Here is a 26,647-nt window from a genome sequence, read left to right on the forward strand (position 1 = left end):
TAGTGCTGGCGTGGGAGCAGGGAAAAAGGGGATAGGTGGGGGCGAAGGACAGGGACTAGTGAAGGTTGAAGGTTGAGGCAAGGGGAATTGTGGGAATGTATAGGATATATTGCATGATCCCACCTTTGCATTTTAGAATACCTGGTGGTGTTAGGAAGAATCCAAATGGCACAGGCTGTGAAGTAGTCATTGAACGCAATTTGTTTCACTTCAGTGGCCGCTTCACAGTCTGTGCCCTCTAGAGCCTTCCTACTAACACCAGGTTTTCTGGATTGTGGAGATGGGGACTCTGTGCAGTATATTCTATTATCCTATTTCCCTATAATACCCCTCCCCATCCTGGCCTTAAACTTCACTAGTCCCTGTCCTGTTCCCACCCTTCCTTCCCTGCACGCGCGCGTGCATATACACACACACACACACACACACACACACACACACACACACCAACACCAATCAATATTTGTCCCTCCTCTGCATCTCCTTTTCCACACCTTTCACCCCTTCCACCTCCTGCCCACAGCACCTAGCAGCCCTACCCTGTCCCCACCACATTCCTCCATGCTCTCACCAGCAGCACTACACCACCCCTCACCCATACTCTACTATCGCTCCCTCTTCCTGCCCCACCACCCACAATGTGCCACTCCTATCAGGCTCATTTAGCCATATGCTGTCTGGCCACAGGGCCAGAGAAAGTGGCTGTGTGTGTGTGTGTGTGTGTGTGTGTGTGTGTGGGCGGGGGGGGGACTGCACAAGCACGCGCCATCTGCTCACCAAGCGGTGGCAGCAGAAGGCGCACACACAAAAGGGTTTAAATTTTACAATCTTTCGGAGCCAGTGACTCCTTGTTCTGGATGTCTTTTTGTTGTGTCTGTCCTTTTCACAATATTGCCATTAATCCATCCTGAATTTTACATCGACATACTAGTTGGGAAGTGTGAAATAGGATTTGATGGATAAATGGTCAGTGTATAGATAGTCATGCAGCCTGTGGTTTGGCGTAGAATTTTGTTTGGTAGTTAAAGGGAGTTACACCACCGGAACTTTTTGTATACTTGGAAAAATGCTAATTTTTATCATTATTGGCACTGAAAATTACGTTAGAGGTCCATAATTGACTTTGTCACTCCATTTAATGGTCAGAGGAAGGCAAGGACTGATCACTTCCAATAGGGCCATTGCTAATAATACGCTGTGTGGTGTTCAAATTGACCTTCGATGTACTGTTATTGACCAAATAGGTATAATTCTGGGTACACTGTAAATTTTTGAGTTGGTACTGACAATTATATGTGTTGTGAGTGATACTAGCGCGTTCAGTTTAGAATTACTTTTGTAGATTTTGTTATTTCATCATTCTAAGTAAGTTAAATATAATGTAAATGCGTGTATAAAAAAACTACTTATCAAGTACCGGCAGGAGGAAACCCATACAAAGGGTTTAACTTTTACAAATTTTCAGAGCCAGTGGCTCCTCCTCCTAGCAGGAGAGTTGAAGGGGAAGGAAGAGGGATGAAGGAAAAGGAAGAGGGATGAAGGAAAAGGACTGGAGAGTTTTAGGGAAAGGGGTACAGTCCAGGAAAGTCACCCAGAACCCCAGGTTGGGGGAGACTTATCAGACAGGATTAGAAGGAAAGACTGATTGTTGGGGTCCCCTGGGTGACTTTTCTGAACTATACCCCTGTCCCTAAACCTCTCGTCATTTTCCTTCAGCCCTCTTTCTTCCCCTTCAACTCTTTTGCCAGAAGGAGGAGCCACTGGCTCTGAAAATTTGTAAAAGTTAAACCCTTTTGTGTGTATGTTCTGCTGCCACCACTTGGTGAGCAGATTTTTATGTATCCATTTACATTGTATTGTCAATAATTGATTATGTTCATTGTAACATGTTGTGTTAGATTACATTTACAAAATTGTGTTCTTTACTCAGATGGCTGGCGACGCAGTGACGAACCGACATTCCGTGCCAACAGAGCTGATCAAGATAACAGGTTCTTTGGTAACAGAACTGATCGTGATAACAGATTTCCTAGTGGCATAGGTGATCAGGCCAATCTGTTCCCAAGTGGCCGAACTGAAAAAGATAACTGGTTTCCCAGCGGTCGAGGCGATCAGGACAACAGGTTTCCTGGCAGCCGTGGTGACCAGGACTCCAGGTTTCCTGGCAACCGAGGCGACCAGGACAGTAGGTTTCCCGGCAGTCGAGGTGACCAGGATATTAGGTTTCCCAGTGGTCGAGGTGACCAGGACAGTAGGTTTCCTAGTAGTCGAGGCGACCAGGATGGTAGGTTTCCTAGCAGCCGAGGTGACCAGGATAATCGGTTTCTTGCAGGCAGAACAGAAGAAGAGAGCAGATTTTTTGGGAGCAGAGAGAGGGAATGGCATGGTTCCGACCGGGACCGCGAGAGCAGAGACCGGGAACGTGACAGGGAGAGAGACAGAGAGAGGGACAGGGACAGGGACAGGGAGAGAGACAGGGACAGGGAACGTGAGAGGGAGAGGGACAGGCTAAGCCGCGACAGAGAGCGTGACAGGGACAGAGAGCGCGACAGGGATCGGGACCGCGAGCGGGATAGGGACAGAGACAGAGACAGGGATAGGGACAGAGAGAGGGATAGAGACAGGGACAGGGACTGGGAGAGGGAGAGGGACCGGGACAGGGATCGAGACCGGGACAGAGAGAGGGACCGTGGCAGAGACCGGGACCGGGACCGCGACAGGGACGGTAAGTCTGTTCACATCTTTTTTTGCGAGTATTTTGTGCTATAGATGTACAATGTTATGTTTTGTATATCAATAGAGTTTTAATACCTTGAGTTTTATGCCTGAGCATGGACGAGATACCAATAGCACCGACAGCCTCACATCCTAGTTTTGCTGTTTGTACTTTGTTCACATTGCTTATGGCTTTTAACAAATTAGAAACTTTTGTATCCCACACATGTCTGTAGCAGTGCAAATGGCAAGGGACTATTAAGTGTAGAACTCACTTGTGGTTTATCTTTTCTACTGTTACTTTTAAAAAAAATTTTTTAGGGAATAAAATGTATTTGTTTGTACTTCGAAATTAGAGCAGTTGTTGAAAATACAGTCATTGTGTGATATCATCTCGGGCCACATATCTACCGATCTTATTATTAATTGATAACCTACATATATAAATATGTTATGAGCGCCAAATGTACTTATTGTAGGCAGAGTGCAGTTAGTTGGTTGGCAGCTTCCCAGTAGTGATCTTTAAATATCAGCAACATTCGGAACGCTTTTTGTTGACTATTATGTGCTTCAGATTGCTGCCACCCTCTATGCTGCCACCCTCTGTGGTCTCAAAGTTGGGTCGTTGCAATTGTCTGAGAAAATGTTGTTGCCTTGTCCATGTGAGTGGATGAGCAACTGATCAGTAACGTTAATTGTACTTGTATTTAAATGTGTTACACAGTATGAGACACAATCGAAAATTTATGTTAAATGTTTCGAATGCCAATTTTCTTCTGCTCATCATGGTGTATTACAACAGTCTTAATTTAATTTTGTACTCCTTGCAACAAATATGTATTGCTTTTGAAGATGACAGTCTCTGTAATGTGCATTCATGAATCCTTATTCTTCAGTTTAAAATGTGTACCATTGATGATTGGCATGATTTCCTTGCACCTTTGCATTGTCAGTACTAGAAGTCAAACAATAAAACATTCCACATCTCATATCTTCTGAACCCCATAGTGGCCACTGTACTTACCCTCTGTTCCTGAGGAAAGCGGCACAACCAAATTCACCCAAGTGAGCAAAAATTAAGCTCATCAAAAATTTTTGTGTTCCTGTAAACATTTTTGTTTGTACTGAGCAGGAAAACTATACTTTTAAGAAGCTCTTAAGGTTTGTTAATATTATTGGTCAAAGAACGGGAATTCTGTGTTGGAATATTAAAAATATAAGGAAAAGTATAGATTGCTACTCATCATAAAGATGACTGACAGGTCCTACAAAAAGACTGTTACAGTCTTTTCATTGTGCCTGTCTGCAACTCTGTGTGTTGTCTTTATGGTAGGTAGCAATCTGTCCTTTCCCTTATATTGTCAATCAGTTAGTATGTCTTTTGAGGAAGTCTTACAGGTTGGCTTTCTCTGAGTCTATTTGTACTTGACAGGATTTTAAGGTTTGTCCCTAGACACAAATTTCACACAGCAATGTGATGCAGTTCTCAAAATTTAAAAAAAAAATCTTCTTTGAAGATTAGGTTTCCGAGTATTGATAAGTATAGAACATGTATGTAGTAACATCCCCTTTTTACACTTTTCTGTGGACTAACCCAAAAAAGTGTAAAATACAAGAAAGCATTGGAAACACAACAAGTGAATATGAGTAAATTACTTTTTTGCATTGTTCAAAATATGAATGTAAAATGATTTAAATTTTGCCTGTTTAAAAAGAAATCTGAAATAATTATTTTTTTTTCTTTCTAACTGCACATGTCTCTCCACAGTATACAATGCATCAAACACATTATCACCACCTCACTGCCTCAAAAGTTAATACCTTCCTTCTCTGCTGCTTGGCACAATTGGTTCTTTATCTTCTTCTTCTTCTTCTTCTTCTTCTTCTTCGTCTTCTTCACCACCTCTCTCTTCCATTCTTCAAAATATTTGGTGGTGATGGTATCTACTGTTGGCACCTATGAAGTGATGAGTAAATCATCATCATCATCATCATCATCATCATCATCCTAATACTCTTAAAACAGAAACAATATGCTTATCAGAGAAAAATCTGTGGGCTTATAAGGGAATGGTCCAATAAGACATTTCAAAACCTATCCCGAAATTTTTGTGCATGAAGAAGACAACGAAAGAAATGCACTGCCAAAATTTTAGCTGCTAAGAGGCACTGCAAGTAATTTACACATTTTTTCCACATGAAGAACAGCTTATAACTACCATTTGTACATCCCTGCCAGCCTAGTGTGTGACTCAGCGAGTCACTCATGCAGCGCTGCGTAGTGGAATTATCTAGAGTTCACAGACACCAATTTTAAGTACCTAAAGCCTGGGTTACAATGGAGCGAATGGAAGCAAACACGTGTGAATGAGTATTTGCAGAAAATTCACTACTATTTGCTTGCGTATGGGTAGAATTGTTTATACTCGAGGGAATGGAAGAGAACATGAGGTAGCGAACATTGCCTATGAACGCTGTGTTAGTTTTTGGGTGGTTCAGGTTCCATGTTAAACTGCAGGTCTCCATTTTCCAATTAGGTAACTTGGGAAGACTGCAGTGGCATCCAGTTGAAAGACCTGCAAGAGCCCTACCAGTCACACCAGACAGAATTCTCTTTTGCTCATGCTTGTTAGCTGGTTTGCTCCTGTGAGAACTATACAATTTTTTTAATAACTTCATATCAACAGTTCAATTCATGCACATGCAATTCTGATAAAAGTGGCTAGCAGAGAAAGTAAAATCATGGCAGTGTTTGATGTCATAGACAACTTCCATTAATGAAGACTTGTAATTTGTTGAAATGAAATGTCTCATGCAATTCTACATTTTATAACAATTCCTGTAGGCCATTCCTTATGGTAATGTTTGAATATTGTACATTTGCCTATCAGTGAAACAGTTCTTTGTTTATTCCCTGTAGTCATCACAAAAATGTGAAGTGTCTATTGAATGACAAAAACAAACTTTTTTCTTACACCAGGCGCACCGGACAAAAGATGCAGTCAGGCACTTCCCAATAACCACTAGTTGTATTTAGACAGAACAGAAATGGTCCTGGCCATTGCCCTGCATATTACACTGCATACCAGGCTCATCTGATCAAATTCGTAATGCGTGGCGAAGAAAACTGGTAATGCACAAATGACTGGAGCTTAAGAATACTGTTCCGCTGATAAACCTGAAATGAGAGAGAGGTATATGAAATTATGTTGTCTGATAATTTCCTGAAAAATGAATTCCACTGTTGAAAAAATTCTTTATTGAGAGGTTGAATTCACTAGTAATTCCAGGTGGAATCCACATTACATCTACAGATTTTTCATCGTCCTCCACACAAACGGAGGTATCATTATGTCCAGACGATGAATCCAACAAAAGCAATGAATTAGTTTCTGCAGCTGGTAAGAATGAAATGTTGAAAATTATTCTTTCCCATTTTTCCAGATTTTGATATGTCGATTACAAGATTTTTTGCAACTAAACACTCCATTTTTTTAATTTTTGTCTCTAAATTGCCTTGTGGTTCTTGAAGACATATATACAGCTGCGGAAACAGTAGACCACTCATACTTGTCTCTGGCATTATTGTATACGAATGTGTCATTTCATTCATTGATTGGGCAACCGACTCCGTCTTTTTTTCACCTCGAAATGATAAAGTGCGGTGTGCCTGCAGTTCTTTCATGAAACCTGGCTGATCAGTATTATAAACAGCAGTTGTGGGAATAACAGCAAGTTTCGTCTTTACATCTGCTATGAATTTCTCTATAGCATTGTCTATCACTCGCAGCTCAAGCTTTGTTAGCTTTAAATTAATGAGATAGCATTGAATGTCAGATGTGTGATGGTCTGTCTTGGAAATAGAGGGCTAGTTGCATAATTCATGAAAACAATGATAAGTAGTTTGATATCTGTGTCTGTAATGAGATAGCTTTGCAGTTCTGTGACCAAAACAAAGTCACCTAGCTCAATTTGAATTGCAGTACAACGGATGAGTGATTGCTGGTCTGTCAGATGAAAGGTGTAGAAAAATTTGTGTGAAAGACTAACCACATGGTGGTTCTGCAAAATTCAGCACATATGTGCATACCCGAGAGATATAAGGGTGTACAATTCCTATTTCTGCAGTTTGATTTGTATCCATAGTGGTAATAGCCCACACACTGCTTGAGTTATGGAACAAGGGTGGCAACTCCATTCCACTCCAGGTCTAGGTGGTGTTAAGGAATTCTGCTACCTAGGCAGTTAAATAACCAATGATGGACGGAGCAAGGAGGACATCAAAAGCAGACTCGCTATGGCAAAAAAGGCATTTCTGGCCAAGGGAAGTCTACTAATATCAAATACCGGCCTTAATTTGAGGAAGAAATTTCTGAGGATGTACGTCTGGAGTACAGCATTGTATGGTAGTGAAATATGGACTGTGGGAAAACCGGAACAGAAGAGAATCGAAGCATTTGAGATGTGGTGCTATAGACGAATGTTGAAAATTAGGTGGACTGATAAGGTAAGGAATGAGGAGGTTCTACGCAGAATCGGAGAGGAAAGGAATATGTGGAAAACACTGATAAGGAGAAGGGACAGGATGATAGGACATCTGCTAAGACATGAGGGAATGACTTCCATGGTACTAGAGGGAGCTGTAGAGGACAAAAACTGTAGAGGAAGACAGAGATTGGAATACGTCAAGCAAATAATTGAGGACGTATGTTGCAAGTGCTACTCTGAGATGAAGAGGTTAGCACAGGAAAGGAATTCGTGGCGGGCCGCATCAAACCACTCGGTAGACTGATGACCAAAAAAAAAAAAAAAAAAGATGGTGTTTAACACTACCTACATTGTCGAAAGGGTTGAATGGGCCTGTCACCTATCTTCCACAAATGAAGCAGTGTGGCAGTTGTTACCAGTACAGTCTCAGATTGAAACTGTAGAAATTGGACTTGCATCCCTTCATCTCTCAAGTACTGGTCTTAACATTTTAACAGGAAAGGCCTGCAGCATCATAAGTCTATAAAATTTCTCTAGAGCACAAAATCTAGTAGGTGTATGTGTTATCAAGACCTTTGTCTAATTTAACCTCTTCAGCAACTATTTTTCTGTAAATCTAAGTACATGCTGGGATAATTCCTTTGAGAAGGTGGGGCTTGTTAACTTCACTATCTGTCCTCCAATCTGAGCTTTGTGCTCCTCTAATAATCTCGTCATGGACGGGACATTAAACCCTTATCTGCCTTATTCAGTTAATATTAACATTAAGGTAAGCTAGTTGGGCTGCAGAATAGTAGTGGGATAGCAGTGACAAATAATGTCAGTAATTCTTTTCCTCAAATAAGAAACAGTATTAAATCCTGAGACAGGGAGCCTCTCTTGTTCAGCAAGTAAAGAATGTTTCAAGTGTTGTGTTTTATTTGACAGAATACTTACTAATCTTCCTTGATCCGTTATGGATCGTGGGACGACGGCTGGCATGAACTTCATGATGCAATAATTTACCAACAGCCATATGTATTGTAGAAATTTATCTATGGCATCAATGTAATGCCGAAACTGGTAGCACATAGAAGTTCATAAAATAAAATAAATTTCTACAATACATACGGCTGTTGGTAAATTATTACATCAAGAAGGAATACTTACTATGTTCCAATGCAGGGGTACTCAGAGAAGCACGATAAAACGCAAATATGAGATACAGATTTCAAATCTTAAACATGAGTCTCAATGTAGGTGATGGGCTGTAGGAATTTGTCGTAGCAGAGCAGGAATATCTTATGTAGGGGATAAAGGTAGATTGTTGATGTACATGCCAGGATGATGTGGTTTTGTTATACTAGGGGGATGCAGCTGCAATTTGTAATACATTGTGCACCAAAACTTGCAAGATTATTGCTCTGTGCTGTCGCATTTTTGTAGAGTTGAGTAAGGCTAATTTTCATCAGTTCTCTGGTCTTGAATGTATGGATGTCTTGCAGCTGGTTGCTCCTATTTCAGTTGCTGTTGAGAAAGCCTTCTGGCCTTGTAAATTAATTAAATTTATAATTTTCACATTTTTAATTTAGATTACTTTCTTTTCTGTTTATTTGTTATGTGTTTTTTTGTGCTCATACATGCTTTTTATGTGCATCAGATTTCCTCAAAATCGTTTTTATTCCTTTTATTCTCTATGTAAAATAAAAGTGATACATCAAATTATAATCAAATTTTACATGACATAGCTGTAGGAGTACTATTACTTATGCCCGCAGATTACGCAAAGCGTGATCGGGATATGCGGTGGGAGCGCGATAGGCCACCACGAGATGCCGATGACAGGAGCAAAGACGACAGAGTAAAAGAGAGAATGTCACGGTGGGAAGAATCTGAAAGGTAAGCTTCAATTTAAACAATGTTTACAGCATTTGTTAACTTTCCAGAGATTTATGTTTGGTAGGATATTGAATGGGTAGGGACTAGTATTGGTAGTTTAGATAATCTCCCTCCCCCATTTATGTCTACATCATTTTATGTTTTATTCTTAAAAAGTTTTCAACTTTCATCAGATTTCTGTGTTGATAAGAAATACACTGAGCTCTCACAAATTCAGCCCTCGGTAGTCTGGCCTCTGAGTTATCCAGCCCACACATACAGCTTCGTGCACAAAAATGTTGGTAGTTAATTGTGATGTTAAACGCTGCTATACATATTTGAAATTGTTGCTTCTTTACACTTCAGCATCATGACTTCTGAAAAGAAACACGTTACACTAGACCTCAAGCAGAACTCGAAGTTTTAGGTAAGTTGAACTGAGGTTCTTTGCAGAAAACCACTGCTACTGAATTCGATGTTGGACAAGCAACTATGTATGATATCAAAATAAAGATGATGTTATTTGACACCCAAACGGAGAGTGTGTTGGGAAACAGAAAATTATGCAGAAGAGTGAGAATGAAAAACTGGATGCAGCTGTTAATAGATGGTTCATACAATAACACAGTAATGCAATTACAATCAGTGTCCAGATAATAAAAGAAAAAGCAGTTGCATGTAACAAACAGCTTGGAGGTGGTTATGTGTGTGCGGCAATCAGTGATTGGGTATAAAACTAGAAAAAAAATGACATGGTGTGTGGCAGCTGACAGTCATCTAGGAAAATCATTCAACTAACAAAAAAAGATGCTGAAGAATTTGTCAAGATGATACTGAAGATAATAGAGGAAGAATATTTAACTGCTGTTACCTTGTACAGTGCTGATGAAACTAGCTTCTTTTGTAGGATGATTCCTTTAAAAACATTAGCTGCCAAGTACAAGAAGGAAGCTCCATGGGTACAAACAATAGAAACTGTATAGCATTAATGGCATGTTGTTATGCAAATGGGAGGCATAAATTACCACTCATGTTGATTGGGATACCTCAACATACAATTTGTTTTCAACACAGTAACAGAAATCCATTACTAGTGCAATTTTTACTCAGAAGGAGGTATGGATGTACAGAGTGACAGTCTTCATTCAGACCATGGACCAGGGAATTTTGGACTCAGTTAAATACCATTATCAACATGCCTGCTTGTTGAATGAACAAGAAAATTACTCAGCTGAGGCTATTTTGAAGGTGTTGAAAGCAATCAACTTAAATGATGATGTTTTCCAAACAGCAGAAGCTTGGAATAAAGTGAAGAAGGCTGCTATAATGAAGAGCAGGAAAAAATTGTGGTCATCCATTCATGCAGAGTTTGAACTAGTATTTAACAACAGCTGTGAGCCACGCAGTTCAGGATCATCAGATGCCGATACTTTTTACATTGAGTGCAGGATGACACGAACGTAGTGCAACCAGAACTCAAGGGAGCACCGAGTGTATAAATGCAGTATAGAGGGCACCACATCCGTCACATGACATTGGCTGTGACATTGTCTCTGGTAATGCCAATATTCTTGATTGAAAGTAATCGATCGTTATTTTTACATTGTAATGTTGACATTCAAATTTTATCTAATTGAACATCTTCCTCTTTTTGTGTATGTTGTATTTTGAAATCTCTGTAGTCTCTCTATACATGCATATGCATGCATGCATGATAATGCGACGATTTCGATATGATGGTCACCTCACTGGATTTTATTTCAGGATCACTTTCTTGGTAAACATGTTCCACTACAGTTGACTTATCCATGTGTCCCAGGCAGAATTCCTCTTTTGTTCAACGAGCCAGTTGTTAACAATTCTTTTTGTGGTGCAGCTACAAGGAATTTGATGTACACCCTATGTAGGCAAAGGATGCTATGTACCTTTGGCCAATCGTAAACATTCTTTCATCTTCTGAGTCAGTCTGGAGATAGTTTCCACACCATACTGACTCAACACTTCCCCAGTGCCTTCTGTAATCTTACTAGTGAACAAAATGAAAAAACTTTCCCTTGGGCGCCCATTGTTCCTCAGTGATCCTGATTCCCTCTTTATGGCAAAGTGATCAGTTCATCTCTTTGTTAGAATTACCATTCTTCTTGAATGTCGACTGTAGATGTTCATCCTCATTGTTTAAATAAGTTCCCAAATTTTACATGCCTTGTTTACCATGGTTTTAATCACACCTCTGTTTTGCCTGGGGTGGTGGTTAGAATCCCAATGAAGGTAACAGTCAGTATTTGTCTCTGTCTCCTCGTGCCTCCCTTCTCACAGTCCATCACTTCCTCCCCCTTTCTCTGTCCATCTCCTCCTTCCCATTTTCTGTGTCCATTTCCTCCCACCCATCTGTCCCATCTTGCCCCCCCCCCCCCCCCCCCCCACCCTGACCTAGAGCCTTGTTTATTGTTATTGCAGATTCTGTACCTGTAGTTTAATCGAAAACCAACAAGCCATAAATACAACTTTCTTGTTTGCCAACCATTTCTTGTAACATGTAAAAATTTGAAGTAAATCAGAAAGGTACATTTCAGATTTTTTATAATAATGTTTTCCCATTGTATATTATATCTATATTTCTGTATTATGTATATTAATAATATACACATGTTAAAGAATTAGGCACCTAGAAACACACCTTTAGTAGAATTCAATGGTACGTCAAAGATTAAAAGCAATCCTTCAAGAACTTTTGGAGATTAATGATTTTGAACAAACCAACATTGACATTTTTATAATGTTTCCCCTTTTATTACATAAATATTACATATATGCCAGATGGTGTTCCCGCAGGTATATAAAAGCATAAATAATTAAATGCAAACATCAAAGGAACCTGTGGTCTGTGCACCATAGGTAATCCATAGAGGCTAGGCGGGTATGCTTCTGTTTTGCAGAGTAGCTTCTTATTGTCAGAGGAGGATGAAGACGTATTCACCAACTGATCGGTGATTTTTAAAATCTTTTAGTTTGATCCTTCTGGAGGTTTTTGTAATTGGTGGGATCCAAAATATTATTGACCTTTTTATGATAGTCTTCCATCCTCGTCAGGACTGTTGCATTACCCTTGTCTGCAGTAAGAACAATAATGTTTTTAACTGCACTGATTATTTTAGCCTTCCTTAGTGCTTGTGGCAATTTACTATTAGGTGGTTTACGTATGTCTAAAATTCTAGCTGTTTCCATCCTAATTACATCAGCACACTGCTGTGAAAGCTGACAGAACCCTGCCTCAATATTTGCTACAGCATCCTCCGTGGATACTTTTAGAGGCAATTATTTTCTCGTTGAATGGATCCACAACTTCTGTAATTTTTTTAAGCAAGGTAAAATTCTTTAAAAAACATAACAGCAAAATTTATACCTAGCTAAAGGGAAAAATTTTGCTGTGACACTTCTAAAAGTACTATAGCAAATAGTGAGGCATGGATCTGTCAAGTTCCACAGCAGTCTGTTGATGTAATTACGATGGAAACAGAATATTTAAGCCGATAACAAGCTGTTCTACAAAATGGAAGCATACCGGTCTAGGCTCTATGGATTACCCAAGATGCACAAACCACAGATTTCTTTGTGGCCTACTACAAGTGCTGTAGCGTTTGCCATCCACAACTACAACTGACAGTCATACTAAAAATTCATATTATTTCATTGACAAATTAAAAGAAATGCATGTGGGGCCAGGTGATATCTCTGTTAGTTTTGATGTTGTATCGTTATATGCCACAATTCTGGTGAATGAAGCTATCTTACCCATACTGGAAATTTTTCCGATGGAGTTATTCACACACTGCCTCATCACAATCTGTTTTCAATACGAAAATGATTTTTGTGAACAGATTGGTGAGGAGGCTTTGGGCAGTCCTCCTAGTCTAGCTATGGCTGATCTGTTTATGGAGACCTTTAAGCAACGGGCGTTCCAGACTGCCAGTAAAAGACCAGACGGGTGTTATCATTATGTCGATGGTATTTTCATAGCATGGACACATTGTGCAGAGGAACTGGATGCCTTCCTCATACACCTCAACAGTACCAGTCTGAAAATATAATTTACTATAAGATGGAGAATAACAGCCAACTGAATGTTTTGAATGTGACTTTTATCAAATGAGGGGAACAGGACATTGGGTCGGGGTATATAAAAAATCATGTATACTGACCGTTACCTTCATTGTGATCCCAACCAGCACCCCAGACACAAAAGAGATGTGATTAAAACTGTGATAGACAGGGTATAAAAAATTTGTGAACAGACGTTTTTTTTTTTTTTTTCAAAATGAGGTTGAACATCTACAGCTGACATTCAAGAAGAATGGTTATTCTAACAATGAGATAGATCAATCACATTGCCATAGCGAGGGAGTCAGGATCTTTGAGGAACAATGGCCGCCCAAGGGGAAAGTGCTCCTTCCGTTCATTACTTAGGTTATAGATTGCATTGGGAAAGTGTTGAGTAAGTATGGTATGGGAACTATCTTCAGACCCACTGGGAAGATGAAAGAATGTGGCTATGTAGGGTATATATCAAATTCCTTGTACCTGTGGGCTGGTACCACAAAAAGAGGTGTTAACACCTGTCTGGTTGAACATCATCTGGGGCATAAAGATTAATCGGCTGTAGCAGAACTTGTTTATCGAGAGGGTGGTTATATAATAAAGTACAATGAGACAAATGTCATACTGAAATAATCACATTATTATATGTCCATTTATAAAGAGACTATTAAGACATTATAAACAATGTAATAAGATTAACAGAAAAGAGGAAGGTGTTCAGTTAGATAAAATGTGGATGTCAACATTGCACTGTAAGAACTACGATCAATTATTTTCAATCGAGAATGTTGGCATTACCAGAGATAATCTCGTAGTTGATGTTGTGATGGACTGTGGTGTCCTCTGCACCGCTCCCTCAAGTTCTGGTTGCAGTTTGGTGCTTTGCCTCTGAAGATGTCTGCTACAGTCAAAGGTGAAACATTAGGAGAAAGTTTTATACATTGGCCACACCTGTCAGCCCGTAAGTTTCAAATGAAGTCAGTATTGCCTGTGAAAGCGTACATTGTATAATTGAACTACACTAATGCACTCTGAGGGCTGTTCTACCTCCTACAGAGAAATGAAACTCTAATTATTTACATACCCACTGATGGTCTATATGTGTATAAAGTTCAGTTAACATCCGACTGTGTAGTGCTCCACATTTCTTGTCAGGCATTGTATTTTTTATCACACAGTCAGTGAGTATCGAATGGTAATGTAGTGGTCGAAATGTGTGTATGGCTAAAAGTTCATAGTTTGAACGGTTAGGAAGTAGGAAGCTGAATTTAGGTATCTTGTACTTTTCTTGTTGCTCCATTTGTGAGATGTTCCAAAACTGCAACTGCTACAGAAAATACTGAGAAAGTTCATAATATGTGGGTATTAAACATGTTGTAACTAACTAACATGATAGTTAGAGTAGAAGAAAAACATCAATAACATTTTTCAAAAAGAATTAACTATTGGCAAGTTTTGTGCAAGACAGTTGCCACATTTGTCGATTTCTGTCCGTAAGCAAATGCATAAACAAAATTTTCAGTAGAGTCTGGAGCATTTTCAAGAGAAATGAACCAATTTTCAGGATCATTTTGGTACTGTCGGTAAATCTTGAGACCACTATTTCGCATAATAAACAAACAAATCAAATGTTTTGACATGTAGCTTTTGGGATTTACCATATTGATTACCTTGCCGTAGGTTAAACAGTATTTGGTGAACAATGTCTCAAATTTTGTGGACCGACTGGATGGGAAATTAACTCGCAAGAGTGTTTATTTTGAAAAAGAAAAATAGGTAGGGCATCTTTCTGAATGGGTTCAAAGGGGAAGCTGGGGGATTTAATGCACAATCTGTTGGAACATCAACTTTTCACTGTCTTTGTTCCACTCTTGACTTCCATGTGTACCAATATCTGCCAGTACCCTGCTGAGCAAGAAATCTGTTCTCAAGTCTATCTGCTTCATTATGTTCAAGGGTAAATCTCTGACTTAGCATACAAGGAACTCATCAAGAGCACAGTTAAAATTGTATGCTAAATTTTTGTGCAGTGTTTAGTAAGATATGAGTAAATACAATGAAAAAGGGAAGTTACTTGTTTTTAAAGATGTAAATGACTGTAATTTATGACTGCAGTGGAAACTTGACAGAATATAACACTAGAATAATGATTTCATTGGCTAAAATTGGTGCAGAATGATAACAGTTCAATGAAATGAACTTCTTTAATTGACACAAATCTATAAACAGTGACAAGTTCCTTGGTAGAGTGTTAACACTGTTTTGAGAACACACTTGCATTTTTTCCATCCCTCTCCATGTACAAAAATTGACAAATTGATTTCTTTAAAGAAATCCACGATTTACTGCAGACTTGTTGTGGATTTGGCAGACTTTTTTATGTCCATACCCATTACACAGATGAACTGCGTCCTTAAAAATGGCAACTCGTTTATCACTTTGTGTCCTGAGCAGCTACACGAAAAACTATGCTGAAACACCTGCCTGATTTTACCACGTTTTTCAGCCATGTTTAGAAATTCTATAGTATAGTGAAAATAAAGAACTGCATTATGCAGTACACACTGTAATGGTATATTTTATTAGAGACAATTGAGTTCAGTGTAGAATTAGACCATCATCAGATCCAAAAACCATTTCAGCTATGCATTTGCGTCGTTGGAATAATAGTCATTAGATGTGGAACAACAGTTATCAGATGGCCTCAGCTTCCGGAGTTAGTGGTCACGTATGTGTGAGGTGTGTGGTTGTGTGTATGAATGGAGTGTGTTTCTCTCTTTCTATTGTGCTTATGAATGCTGTGGCCAAAAGCTTAGTGTAAATGTCTTTTAGCTGTGTCTGTCTTCAACTTAACATGTCCTCTTTGTAGTAAGTAGCATCTATCTTTCTCTCCATTGTTGTCATTATCAGATGTACATTGTTCCACCATTGATATTAGGTGTAAATATGTAACATTATGCCTAACTTAACTTCAAAGACGTATTTTTGTGGCAGCACATAATGTGGTGTTGCATAATGCAGTTCTTAACATTCATTAAAGCTGTACAAACCACATCTATAAAATAATTATAGTGAAAATGTTTCAGTTACTGAAAAAAATTTCATTTATGTACTCCAGCTATTCAAGCATGATTACAAAATGATCCCCTAGAAGATGTACGTGTCACAAAATTTTTGGGTCCGTGAGTTCAGCAAGATTTAGAGTGGGCTACACATATAAATAAATTATGTAGGAAAGGCTCATTCGCATGCTGTGGTATACAATGCGCAGTTCCAATCACTGCTTTGCTATGGGATCAGTTTCTGGAGATGCTCAATTCAGAATCTAAAAGTTTTTAGAATGCAAAAAAGAGCTCTAAGAATAATTTGTAGCCTTAAAAAGATGGAGTCCTGTAAACCTTATTTTATTGAACTTTGTTTTCTGAATGTTCCAAGTTTGTTCATCTAAAAAGAAATCTCGTTCACTAGAGACTCCCTCGTGAAAACAGGCAAACTACTACAGAACAAAAAGTTACAGAACTATTGTACCAGACGGAAATCAGATATACATCAAAAATATCACATAACAACAGCCTCTCAGAGGATTGTATTTAACATTGGTGTAATACTACACTTACTACATATCCAATATTTAAAATTAAACTAAAGGCATTTCTAATGAAGCACTGTGTGTTGTTGTTGTTGTTGTTGTGGTCTTCAATTCAGAGACTGGTGTGATGCAGCTCTCCATGCTACTCTATCCTGTGCAAGCCTCTTCATCTTCAAATAATTACTGCAACCTATATCCTGAATCTGATTACTGTAGTCATCTCTTGGTCTCCCTCTACAGTTTTTACCCCTCACACTTCCCTCAAATACTAAATTGGTAGCCCCTTGATGTCTCAGAATGTGTCCTATCAACCAGTCCCTTCTTTTGGTCAAGTTGTGCCACAAATATCCTGTCTCCCCAAGTTCTATTCAGTACTTCCTTGTTAGTTACATGATCGACGTATCTAACCTTCAGTATTCTTCTGAAGCACTGCATTTCAAAAGCTACTATTTTCTTTTTTTTAAACTGTTTATCATCTGTGTTTCACTTCCATACATGGCTACACTCCAGACAGATACCTTCAGAAAAGACTTCCTGATTCTTAAATCTGTATTCTGTGTTAGCAAATTTCTTTTTATCGGAAATGCTTTTTGTGTCATTGCCAGTCGAAATTTTATATCCTCTACTTCGAGCATCATCAGTTATTTTTCTGCCCAAATAGCAAAACTCATCTTCTCCTTCAGATGTCTTGTTTAGAAATCTGATTCCCTTAGCATCACATGATTTAATTCGCCTATGTTCCATTGTTCTTATTTTGCTTTTGTTGACGTTCATCTTATATCCTCTTTTCAAAACACTGTCCATTCTCTTCAACTGCTCTTCCAAGTCCTTTTCTGCTTCTGACAGAATTAAAATCTCATCAGCAAACCTCAAAATTTTTATTTCTTCTACCTCAATTTTAATTCCTACTAAAATTTTTCTTTGGTTTCCTTTACTACTTGTTCAGTGCACGGTTTCAGTAATGTTAGGGGTAGGCTACAATCCTGTCTCATTCCATTCTCAACCACTACTTCCCTTTCATGCCCCTCAACTCTTAATTACTGCTGTCTGGTTTCTGTACAAGTTGTAAATATCATTTCGCTCACTGTATTTGACACCTGCTAACTTCAGAATTTAAAATAGACTATTCTGGTCAACATTGTTAAAAGCTTTCTCTAAGTCTATAAATGCTAAAAATGTAGGTTTGCCTTTCCTTGAACTATCTTCTAAGATGAGTCATAGGGTCAGCATTGCCTCGCTTGTTTCTACAGTTCTCAGAAATCCAAACTGTTCTTCCCCTATGTCGGTTTCTGCCAGTTTTTCCATTCTTCTGTAAATAATTCATGTTAGTATCTTGCAACCATGACTTATTAAACTGATAGTTCAGTAATTTTCACATCTATCAGCTACTGCTTTCTTTGGAGTTGGAATTACCACATTCTTCTTGAGGTCTGAGTGTATTTCGCCTGTCTTGTACATCTGGCAAGCCAGATAGAAGAGTTTTCTCATGGCTGTCTCTCCCAAGGCTATCAGTAGTTCTGATGGAAAGTTATGTACTCCTGGGGCATTGTTTCAACTTAGATCTTTCAGAGCTTTGTCAGATTCTTCTCATAGTATTGTACCTCTCCATCTTCATCTATGTCTGCATCCCTTTCTATAATTTTACGTTGAAGTTCATCTCCCGTGTAAAGACCCTTTATATACTCTTTCCACCTTTCAGCTTTCTCTTCTTTGCTTAGGACTGGTTTTCCATCTGCGCTCTTGATATTCATACAGCTGCTTCTGTAGGCAGTATCCATCTTTCGCCTAGTGAAATATGCTTGTAAAGCCTTAAATTTGTCATCTAGCCGTTCCTATGTAGCCATTTTGCACTTGCTGTCAATCTAACTGTTTAGCCATTTGAATTTTCTCCTTACATCAGTTCAATTCAGTATCTCTTGTGTTATGCACGGATTCCTAGTAGGCCTTGTCCTTTTACCTATTTGATCCTCTGCTGCCACCACTATTTCATCTCTCAAAGTTACCGATTTGTCTTCTGCTATATTCCTTTCTCTTGTTCTAGTCAATCGTTACCTAATGCTTCCTGTGAAACTCTCAACACCTCCAGTTGTTTCAACTTATCCAGGTCCCACCTCCATAAGTTCTTACCTTTTTCCAATTTCTTCAGTTTTAATCTACAGTTCATAACCATGGAATTGTGGTCAGAGTCCCCATCTGCCCCTGGAAATGCGTTACAAATTAATATATGGTTCCTAAATCTCTGTACAACCATCACAGATTCAATCTGAAACTTTCTGGCATCTCCAGGTCTCTTCCATGTGTACGACTTTCTTTTATGATTCTTGAACCATGTGTTAGTGATGATTAAATTATGCTTTGGGCAAAACTCTACCAGGTGGCTTCCTCTTTCTTTTCTTTCCCCCTGTCCATATTCACCTACTATTTTTCCTTCTCTGCCTTTTCCTACTATAAATTCCAGTCCTCCATCACAAGCACTCTTAACATTTCTGAATATATAACAAAAAAGTTACTTAAAAATTGAATTTTAAGATTGATAGTATTATGATAAGGATAGATTGCTACTCACTATATAGTGGAGATGTTGAGTCACAGAGAAGCACAACAAAAAGACTACTAAATATGTAAGCTTTCAGCCAGAACGCCTTCTTTTGAAATAGACACACACATTCACACAAACATAGCTCACACACGCATGACCACTGTCTGGCTGCCGGAGCCAGACCAGACATGCGTTTGCATGAATATGTGTGTGTGTGTGTGTGTGTGTGTGTGTGTGTGTGTTTTATGTTGTCTATTTTGGAAGAAGACCTTCAGACCAGAAGCTTATGTGTTTAGTAGTCGTTTTGTTGTGCATGTGTGTGACTAAATGTCTTCACTATATGCTGAGTAGCAATCTGTTCTTTTTTATAATATTGGCATTGTTCCATCCTGCATACCTGTCCAATAGGAGTTGCACAATTTGTGCCATATGATAAAATCTGGACCAATCCAATCAACCAACCAACTCTCATTTCAGTGATTGATCTGTAGGACCCTTATGGTCTGTGGGGCATACAGATCAATTATTTCCTAAGTTTTTCATCACAGAATTTGTTAGGATGTTTAGTCAAAAATATGGAAGCGCACTATTTTTATTTCAATTTAGACTGCACCATCTGTATTGTTACGAAAGCACATCAGGATGTGTCACTTGATGAGTGGTCGCCCAGCTTTCCTCACAGCTTGTCCTCATTATTGGTATTCTGCACTCTTCCATTGTTCATCTCCAGGGGAATAATGACTTGCCTGCGAAGCAAGTCCAGTTCTGATTCTACCATAAAAAGTCATATTCGAAAATAAAATTGCCTTGGAATTACAAACTAAAGTGCTTTCAACTGAAATAGGGATTAAAACAACTACTATTCATTTTCCAACATTATTTAGATAAACTCTTGGAAATTCTTCTTGAAAATACTCTATGTCATCTTGAGCATCATTTGCAACATCATGTTCCAAGTAATAAGTATCATTGTAGTTAAAATCTTGAGATAACTCCAAGTAATTTTGTCATTGCTCAAAATGTGTCTTGCTACTTTGACACAACTGCGAGCGCGCATGGTAGAAACCCATTAAAAACACATGCGCACACACACACACTGCCCCCAGGGGCTCAGCATTCGTTTGCTGGGTACGGGCTTGGCGACCCCGGGGTTCCTGAGCTGGGGACTGGTAAGCGCCGCCAGTCCCCTGTCACCGTAACCTCTAAGCATACTTCAACGACCACCGTGCGGCGCGGCGGTGGAATGTTGTGTGTCTCAGGGAATGGGGATCTTGGCTTGACCGCCCGGATCGCGAGGATGGAATAAACCTCTATAAAAAACCCCTCAATCTCAAGGTGTGCTGCGCGCTGATGAGATGCATGGCTGTTGAGGTGGAACAGTCGGTAGCGGGCAACCTCTGGGGAACCTGCCGCACCTCAGTTGTATAAGGCTTACCTAGGCACGCGGGGCTCTGTCTAGGTGGACTTCTAGTTCCCTAGCTGCTCGTGGGACCGAGATGGATCCTTCGAAATTCTCTTTTCCTCCTCCCAGCGGAAAGGGTGGGCCGCTGGAAGGTTCTAACACCCAGTCTCTTAAGAGGGCCCGTGCAGTCAGTCCCCCTGACTCCGGCGCTTCTTTAAAAAGTCCAGTCTTAGGTAACAGAATGCGTTCTGGTAATCCGAATGTGTTTCTCATTGTGAAACGGAAGGAGGGTAGTTTCGAGAAGGTTTCGCCCTTCTATATACAAAAGGGATTGGAGGGAATCTGTGGCTCCTTAAAATCGGTGAAGCGCTTACGTAATGGGACCTTGCTAGTGGAAACTTCCACTTCCCAGCAAGCAACTAACCTCCAATCTGCTAAATGCCTTGGAGAGTATGCCATAGACACCGAACTGCACAGCACCTTGAACTATAGCAAAGGTGTTGTGACATGCCGGGATCTAGCTGATATTCCCAAGGAAGAACTGCAACGTGAGTGGGCTCCGGAAGGTATCGTTGATGTCCAACACATCATGAAGAGGGTTGATGGCACTCTTGTCAAATCCGACTCCTTTATTCTGACCTTCAGTAGCACAACACTTCCTGAACATGTTAAAGCTGGCTTCCTTCGCCTTAGTGTGAGGCCTTATTTCCCGGCCCCAATGCGCTGTTTCAAATGCCAGCGTTTTGGGCATACCACCTTAGGCTGTAAAGGCGAAGCGACTTGTGGAAACTGTGGTCAGGCTGCTCATGAAGGAGTTGGTTGCTCGTCTCCGGCTAAATGTATTAATTGCTCTGGGAACCACCCTGTTTGGAGTAGGGACTGCCGCATATTTTTAGAGGAACGCAAGGTCCAGGAAATCAAAACAACCAAGCGTATCCCCTATGGTGAGGCCAAGAAGATTTATAAGTCGATGCAACCTCCCACATTTGCTACATCTTTTGCATCCCTGGTACAGAAGCCTACTCCAAAGGTCGATGCCTCAACGCAGACTGAGGTGGTGAGTGTTGGCACTAACACCTGTAGCTGCCAGTGCACTTGCAACGCAGCCAGTGTTCCAGAGCCAGTAGCCCCTACTCGAACGGCAGACAAAGGTACAGTGGCGGACTTGGTCCAGCCCCTCGCGCCTCCAACAGCTGAGGTTGTCCCCAAGCCCAGTGCGCCACTTACCACTCCCACATCCGCTCCCCCAAAGTCCACCAAGCCACAGAAAGCTACTGTGCAGCAGCAACAGCGGGTCAAATCCCGTGGTAAACCATCTGACCATGCGGATGTTGTTTTACGCGAGGCTTCATCTGACTCTTCCCCAGAGTTGATGGAGTACGATGTATGTGTGGGGCAATCATCTCGTCCCACGCCTGCCCCTCCACCTGCTGCGGTCTCCCCGCCCCGTCGGAGAGACAGGATGAAGGTGCTACCCCCAACATAGATGGCGCCCATACTCCAGTGGAACTTGCAAGGGTTCAGGACGCATGTGGAGGAACTTCGTCTACTTTCTCAGGGTCGACCATTGTGTCTCTGTCTCCAGGAGACGTATTTCCATCCATCATACTCCCCTGAGATACGAGGCTATACACTCCACAAAAAGGACGACCTGCGTGGAGAGAGAGCTAGAGGAGGCGTAGGTATTTTCGTCAGGACGGACTACCATTCCTCGCCTCTCTCACTTACGACGACTCTACAGGCCGTCGCTGTGTCCGTGCACGTGCGTCATCCATTGACTGTATGTTCACTTTACTTGCCCCCACATGATGCTATTGATGAAGCGGCCCTCACCGACCTTCTTACACAGCTCCCCCAGCCATTCATTATTTGTGGTGATTTTAATGCCCACAATGTGCTTTGGGGCTCTGCAATTACCTGCCCCAGGGGTAGAGCAATTGAGAGGCTTCTCCTGTCATCCTGTGCCTACTTGCTCAATGGAGGACAGAGTACTCATTTCTGCACGGCGACTGGGTCGTTCTCTGCCATTGATCTCTCGCTTTGCTCTCCAGCTCTTGCCGCTAGTGCTCACTGGGAAGTGGTCGCTGACTTGCACGGCAGTGATCATTTCCCAATCTGGATTCACCTGCCAGATGGCGTGGGCCCCGACAGGAGACCACCACGATGGGTGCTCCGTGGAGCTGACTGGACACTTTATAGCCAGTTGGCCCAATTCGAACACTGTGCGAATGTTGAGGTGTGGGTGGATCATATTACCAAAACGGTCCTCCATGCCGCTGCGGCATCCATTCCACAGTCCACAGGTCACCGGAAAAGGCCACCTGTGCCTTGGTGGAGTGACGAATGCCGCTCTGCAATCAGGACCAGGCGTGCGGCTCTGCGGCGGTTCAAGTGTCGGCCGACTGCTGAGAATCTTGCAGCCTTTTGGGTGGCGAGGGCGAGATGTCGCCGCATTATTCGTGAGAGCAAGAAGAGGTCGTGGCAAAAGTTCCTGAACACCATTAATCGTTCCACCAAAAGTTCCATTGTGTGGGAGACCATTAGGAGAATTTCTGGCAGAGGAGGGAGGTGCCCCATAGCTGCTGTAATGAATAACGGCACTCTCCACACAGATCCGCGAGACATTGCCCAGACTATGGCAGCATATTTTGCGACAGTTACTGCCACAACCAGTCAGGATCCAGGTTTCCAGCGCCATCGAGCGGTTGCTGAGAGGTGTAGTCTGAACTTCCAGCCCACCTCTCGTGAAGTTTACAACTGCCCTTTTTCTATGTGGGAGCTGGATTCTGCATTGTCTGGAGCTCGTGACACTTCCCCTGGTCACGACAGGATCCATTACAGTATGCTATGGCACCTCACAATGCGCAACAAAGAAATCCTCCTCGCACTTTTTAATGCCATTTGGGCGTCGGGTCACTTTCCTGACGCGTGGCGTGAGGCAGTTTTAATCCCTTTTTCAAAACCTGGGAAAGACCGCTCGAGCCCAAGTAGCTACCGTAGTATTGCCCTCACTAGTTGCATAGGGAAGACCTTGGAGCGGATGGTCAACCGCCGCCTTGTCTGGATGTTAGAATCCCGGCAACTACTTAGTCGCTTTCAGTGTGGGTTCAGGAGGTTTCGTTCCACCTTCGATAACCTTGCCCTCCTGGAGGCGGCTATCCAACAAGCTTTCCTACGCCGTCATCACCTTATAGGTGTATTTTTCGACATCGAGAAGGCCTACGATACCACTTGGCGGCGTCTCATCCTGGAGCAGCTTCACGAATGGGGTTTTCGTGGTTGTCTTCCTCTTTTTATTCAGTCTTTCCTCTCGCCACGATATTTTAGATACCGAGTTGGTGACGTCCTGTCTGATCGCTTTGAGCAGGAGAACGGTGTCCCTCAGGGTAGCGTTTTAAGTGTGACTCTGTTTGCCATCGCTATTAATAGCATTACGTCCATGGTGAAAAGTCCTGTCCAGTGTTCTTTGTTTGTGGATGATTTCTCTTTGTTCTGCTCTTCTTCAAGCCTTGCAACGACAACTCGTCAGTTGCAACTTACGATTAGGCGTTTGGATGACTGGGCGCTGAAGAGTGGATTTAAGTTTTCCACCGAGAAGTCTGTATGTGTTCTTTTTAACCGTTCTCGTTCGATTTTACCCTTTCCTGAGTTGCGCTTGAGGGACACTATTCTTTCTTTTAAAGACACGGTGAGATTTCTGGGTCTCATTTTTGACTCGAGGCTCACGTGGTTACCTCATCTTAAAGACCTGAAACGACGGTCGCTTCAGGCTTTAAGCATTTTAAAATGTCTTAGCCACAGTACATGGGGAGCTGACAGGACTTGTCTGCTCCAGTTTTACAGGGCGTTTGTGCGATCTCGGCTCGATTATGGGTGCACGGTGTATGGGTCTGCGAGGCCTTCGTACTTAAAGATTTTGGACGTTGTCCACCATGAAGGGCTGCGGTTGGCCACTGGGGCATTCCGAACTAGCCCCATACCAAGCCTCTGTGCAGAGGCTGGTGAACCGCCACTTCATATGCGACGACGGCTACTTACGGTACGCCAGGCGTATAAAACTTTGTCCACACCGTACACACCTGCATACCATACCGTTGCTAAGCCTCCTCTGGCACGGTTATTTCATAACCGGCAACGTGCGACGCAGCCCTATGGGATTCGCGCACAGGATTGCCTCGCTGCGATGTCTGTGGCTGGTCTTCGTGTTTTACGTCGCGGTTGGAGCAGATCTCCACCTTGGCTCCTCCGGCGTCCCAAATTTATTTTAGATTTGACTCGTTTTAAGAAAGATGGCACACCAGATTTTACGTTCCAATCTCTGTTTTTTAACATTTTAGACGTGCATCACGGTTTCACTGTCGTTTATACTGATGGCTCGAAACAGGAGACTTCCCTAGGCTGTTCTGTGGTGTTCCCTGATCGTGTCACCCGGATTCGCCTCCCTGCTGAATATACCGTTTTCGCAGCGGAGCTCCACGCGATCCTGAAGGCACTGGAGCAGATGCATCGTGTTCGGGGCGATCGATTTCTTCTCTGCTCCGATTCTCTTAGTGCCTTACAATCGCTGCAGAGCCTATACCCGACTGAAGAGATGGTCCAGTTGATACATGACCAACTGTACTTGCTCCAACAGCGGGGTAAAGAGGTATCCTTCTGCTGGGTGCCTGGTCATGTCGGCATATGGGGCAATGAACAGGCTGATCGGGCTGCCAAGGAGGCCTGCAGAGAGCAGGATGTGGTCCAGTGTCCTATCCCCTTGCCGTCAGTCATCGCTGCACTCCATAGGAAGTGCATGGAGTTGTGGGAGGCCGAATGGCTGGCGGTGTCGGCCAATAAACTGCGGTCGGTAAAGTCAACCACTCGGCCGTGGCGTTCCTCCTGTCGGTTGCTCAGGCGGGAAGAGGTGGCCCTCACACGTCTGCGGATTGGGCACTGTCCTGTGACGCATAGCTATTTATTACGGCGGGAGGATCCTCCGTTTTGTGCCACTTGTGGTGTGCACATCTCTGTCCGGCACATTTTAATCGACTGTATTTTATACCGTGATGCAAGGGCAGAAGCACAGGTTGTTGGGGATCTCCCTTGTATTTTAGCTGACGATGAGACGTGTGTGGCAAGGGTTTTTAAGTTTTGTGATGTGTCTGGACTCTGGCCTAAACTTTTAGGCTGGAGGTTTTAGTGTGTTGCAGAGTGGCTGACTCCTCCCTTTTTTCCTTGTGGTCAGCCAGCCACTTCCATCTGCTCCAATGTTTTAGCTCTCTCTACCATTTTCTTCCTGTATTGTCCACGTTTTACTGCTGACGCCCTGCATCATCCCACACTTCAGTGTGGGTGAGCCCATTTTTTCGATGATTGTTCCCCGTGTTCTCTGTTCCGTTTTATGTCCCTGTTCTGAGGTTTTCTTTTTTCTTGACACCCGTCTCACTATGATGCTGCACGGGCGCTGAAGACCTTGCTGTCGTGCGCCCACAATCACCTCTACTACTACTACTACTACACACACACTGTTCTGCATGTCTGTACAATCTCAGGCACAGAGGAACAATAGGGAACATCGAGAAAGTATGCCCATCAAATTACAGGCATTGAACTTCCAGGCAGGCTAATTGCATCTGTATTTTTACAGGCATCACCCCAAAATATTAATTTCTTTGCCTTTTGTGTTATGAAGATTGCGATAAACTTTTTTTTCTGTATATATCTCAAGCTGCTTTTATGAATAATTTGAATAACATTCAATTTAAATTGAACTCTGTATCTGGCCCATTTTATTTTAAAACTCTTATATTGAGCCTAATGTCTTAAGTTCTCAACACTGGTAGAGACACTTAGGGGAATTAGCTCTGTTTTCATTTTCAGTGATCAAAGGGGTCCTCTGCACATGAGACAGTGGTAACTCTGTATCACAATTGCCATTTGTTTTCTGTTGTTTCACATGCTTCTTGTAGTTTAGTTTTGCACT

At 41.7% G+C, this 26,647-nt stretch overlaps 1 protein-coding gene across 13 annotated transcripts in view; it reads left to right on the forward strand.

Moving 5' to 3' along the window:
- The window catches only part of LOC124551171 (YLP motif-containing protein 1-like), a 383,298-nt gene that overhangs the window by 189,162 nt on the left and 167,489 nt on the right, over window positions 1-26,647 (forward strand). For all 13 annotated transcript variants that reach the window (XR_006967786.1, XR_006967785.1, XR_006967783.1 and 10 more), the window contains exons 14-15: window positions 1,931-2,725; window positions 8,961-9,081. Coding sequence is in view for 7 of the 13 variants with exons in the window: in XM_047126156.1 (XP_046982112.1) it covers window positions 1,931-2,725; window positions 8,961-9,081 (916 nt within the window). In the remaining 6 variants the exon portion in view is untranslated. The remainder of the gene's footprint in view (window positions 1-1,930; window positions 2,726-8,960; window positions 9,082-26,647) is intronic.

This window comes from Schistocerca americana, chromosome 9, assembly GCF_021461395.2.
Source record: "Schistocerca americana isolate TAMUIC-IGC-003095 chromosome 9, iqSchAmer2.1, whole genome shotgun sequence".
NCBI classification, from domain to species: Eukaryota; Metazoa; Arthropoda; class Insecta; order Orthoptera; family Acrididae; genus Schistocerca; species Schistocerca americana.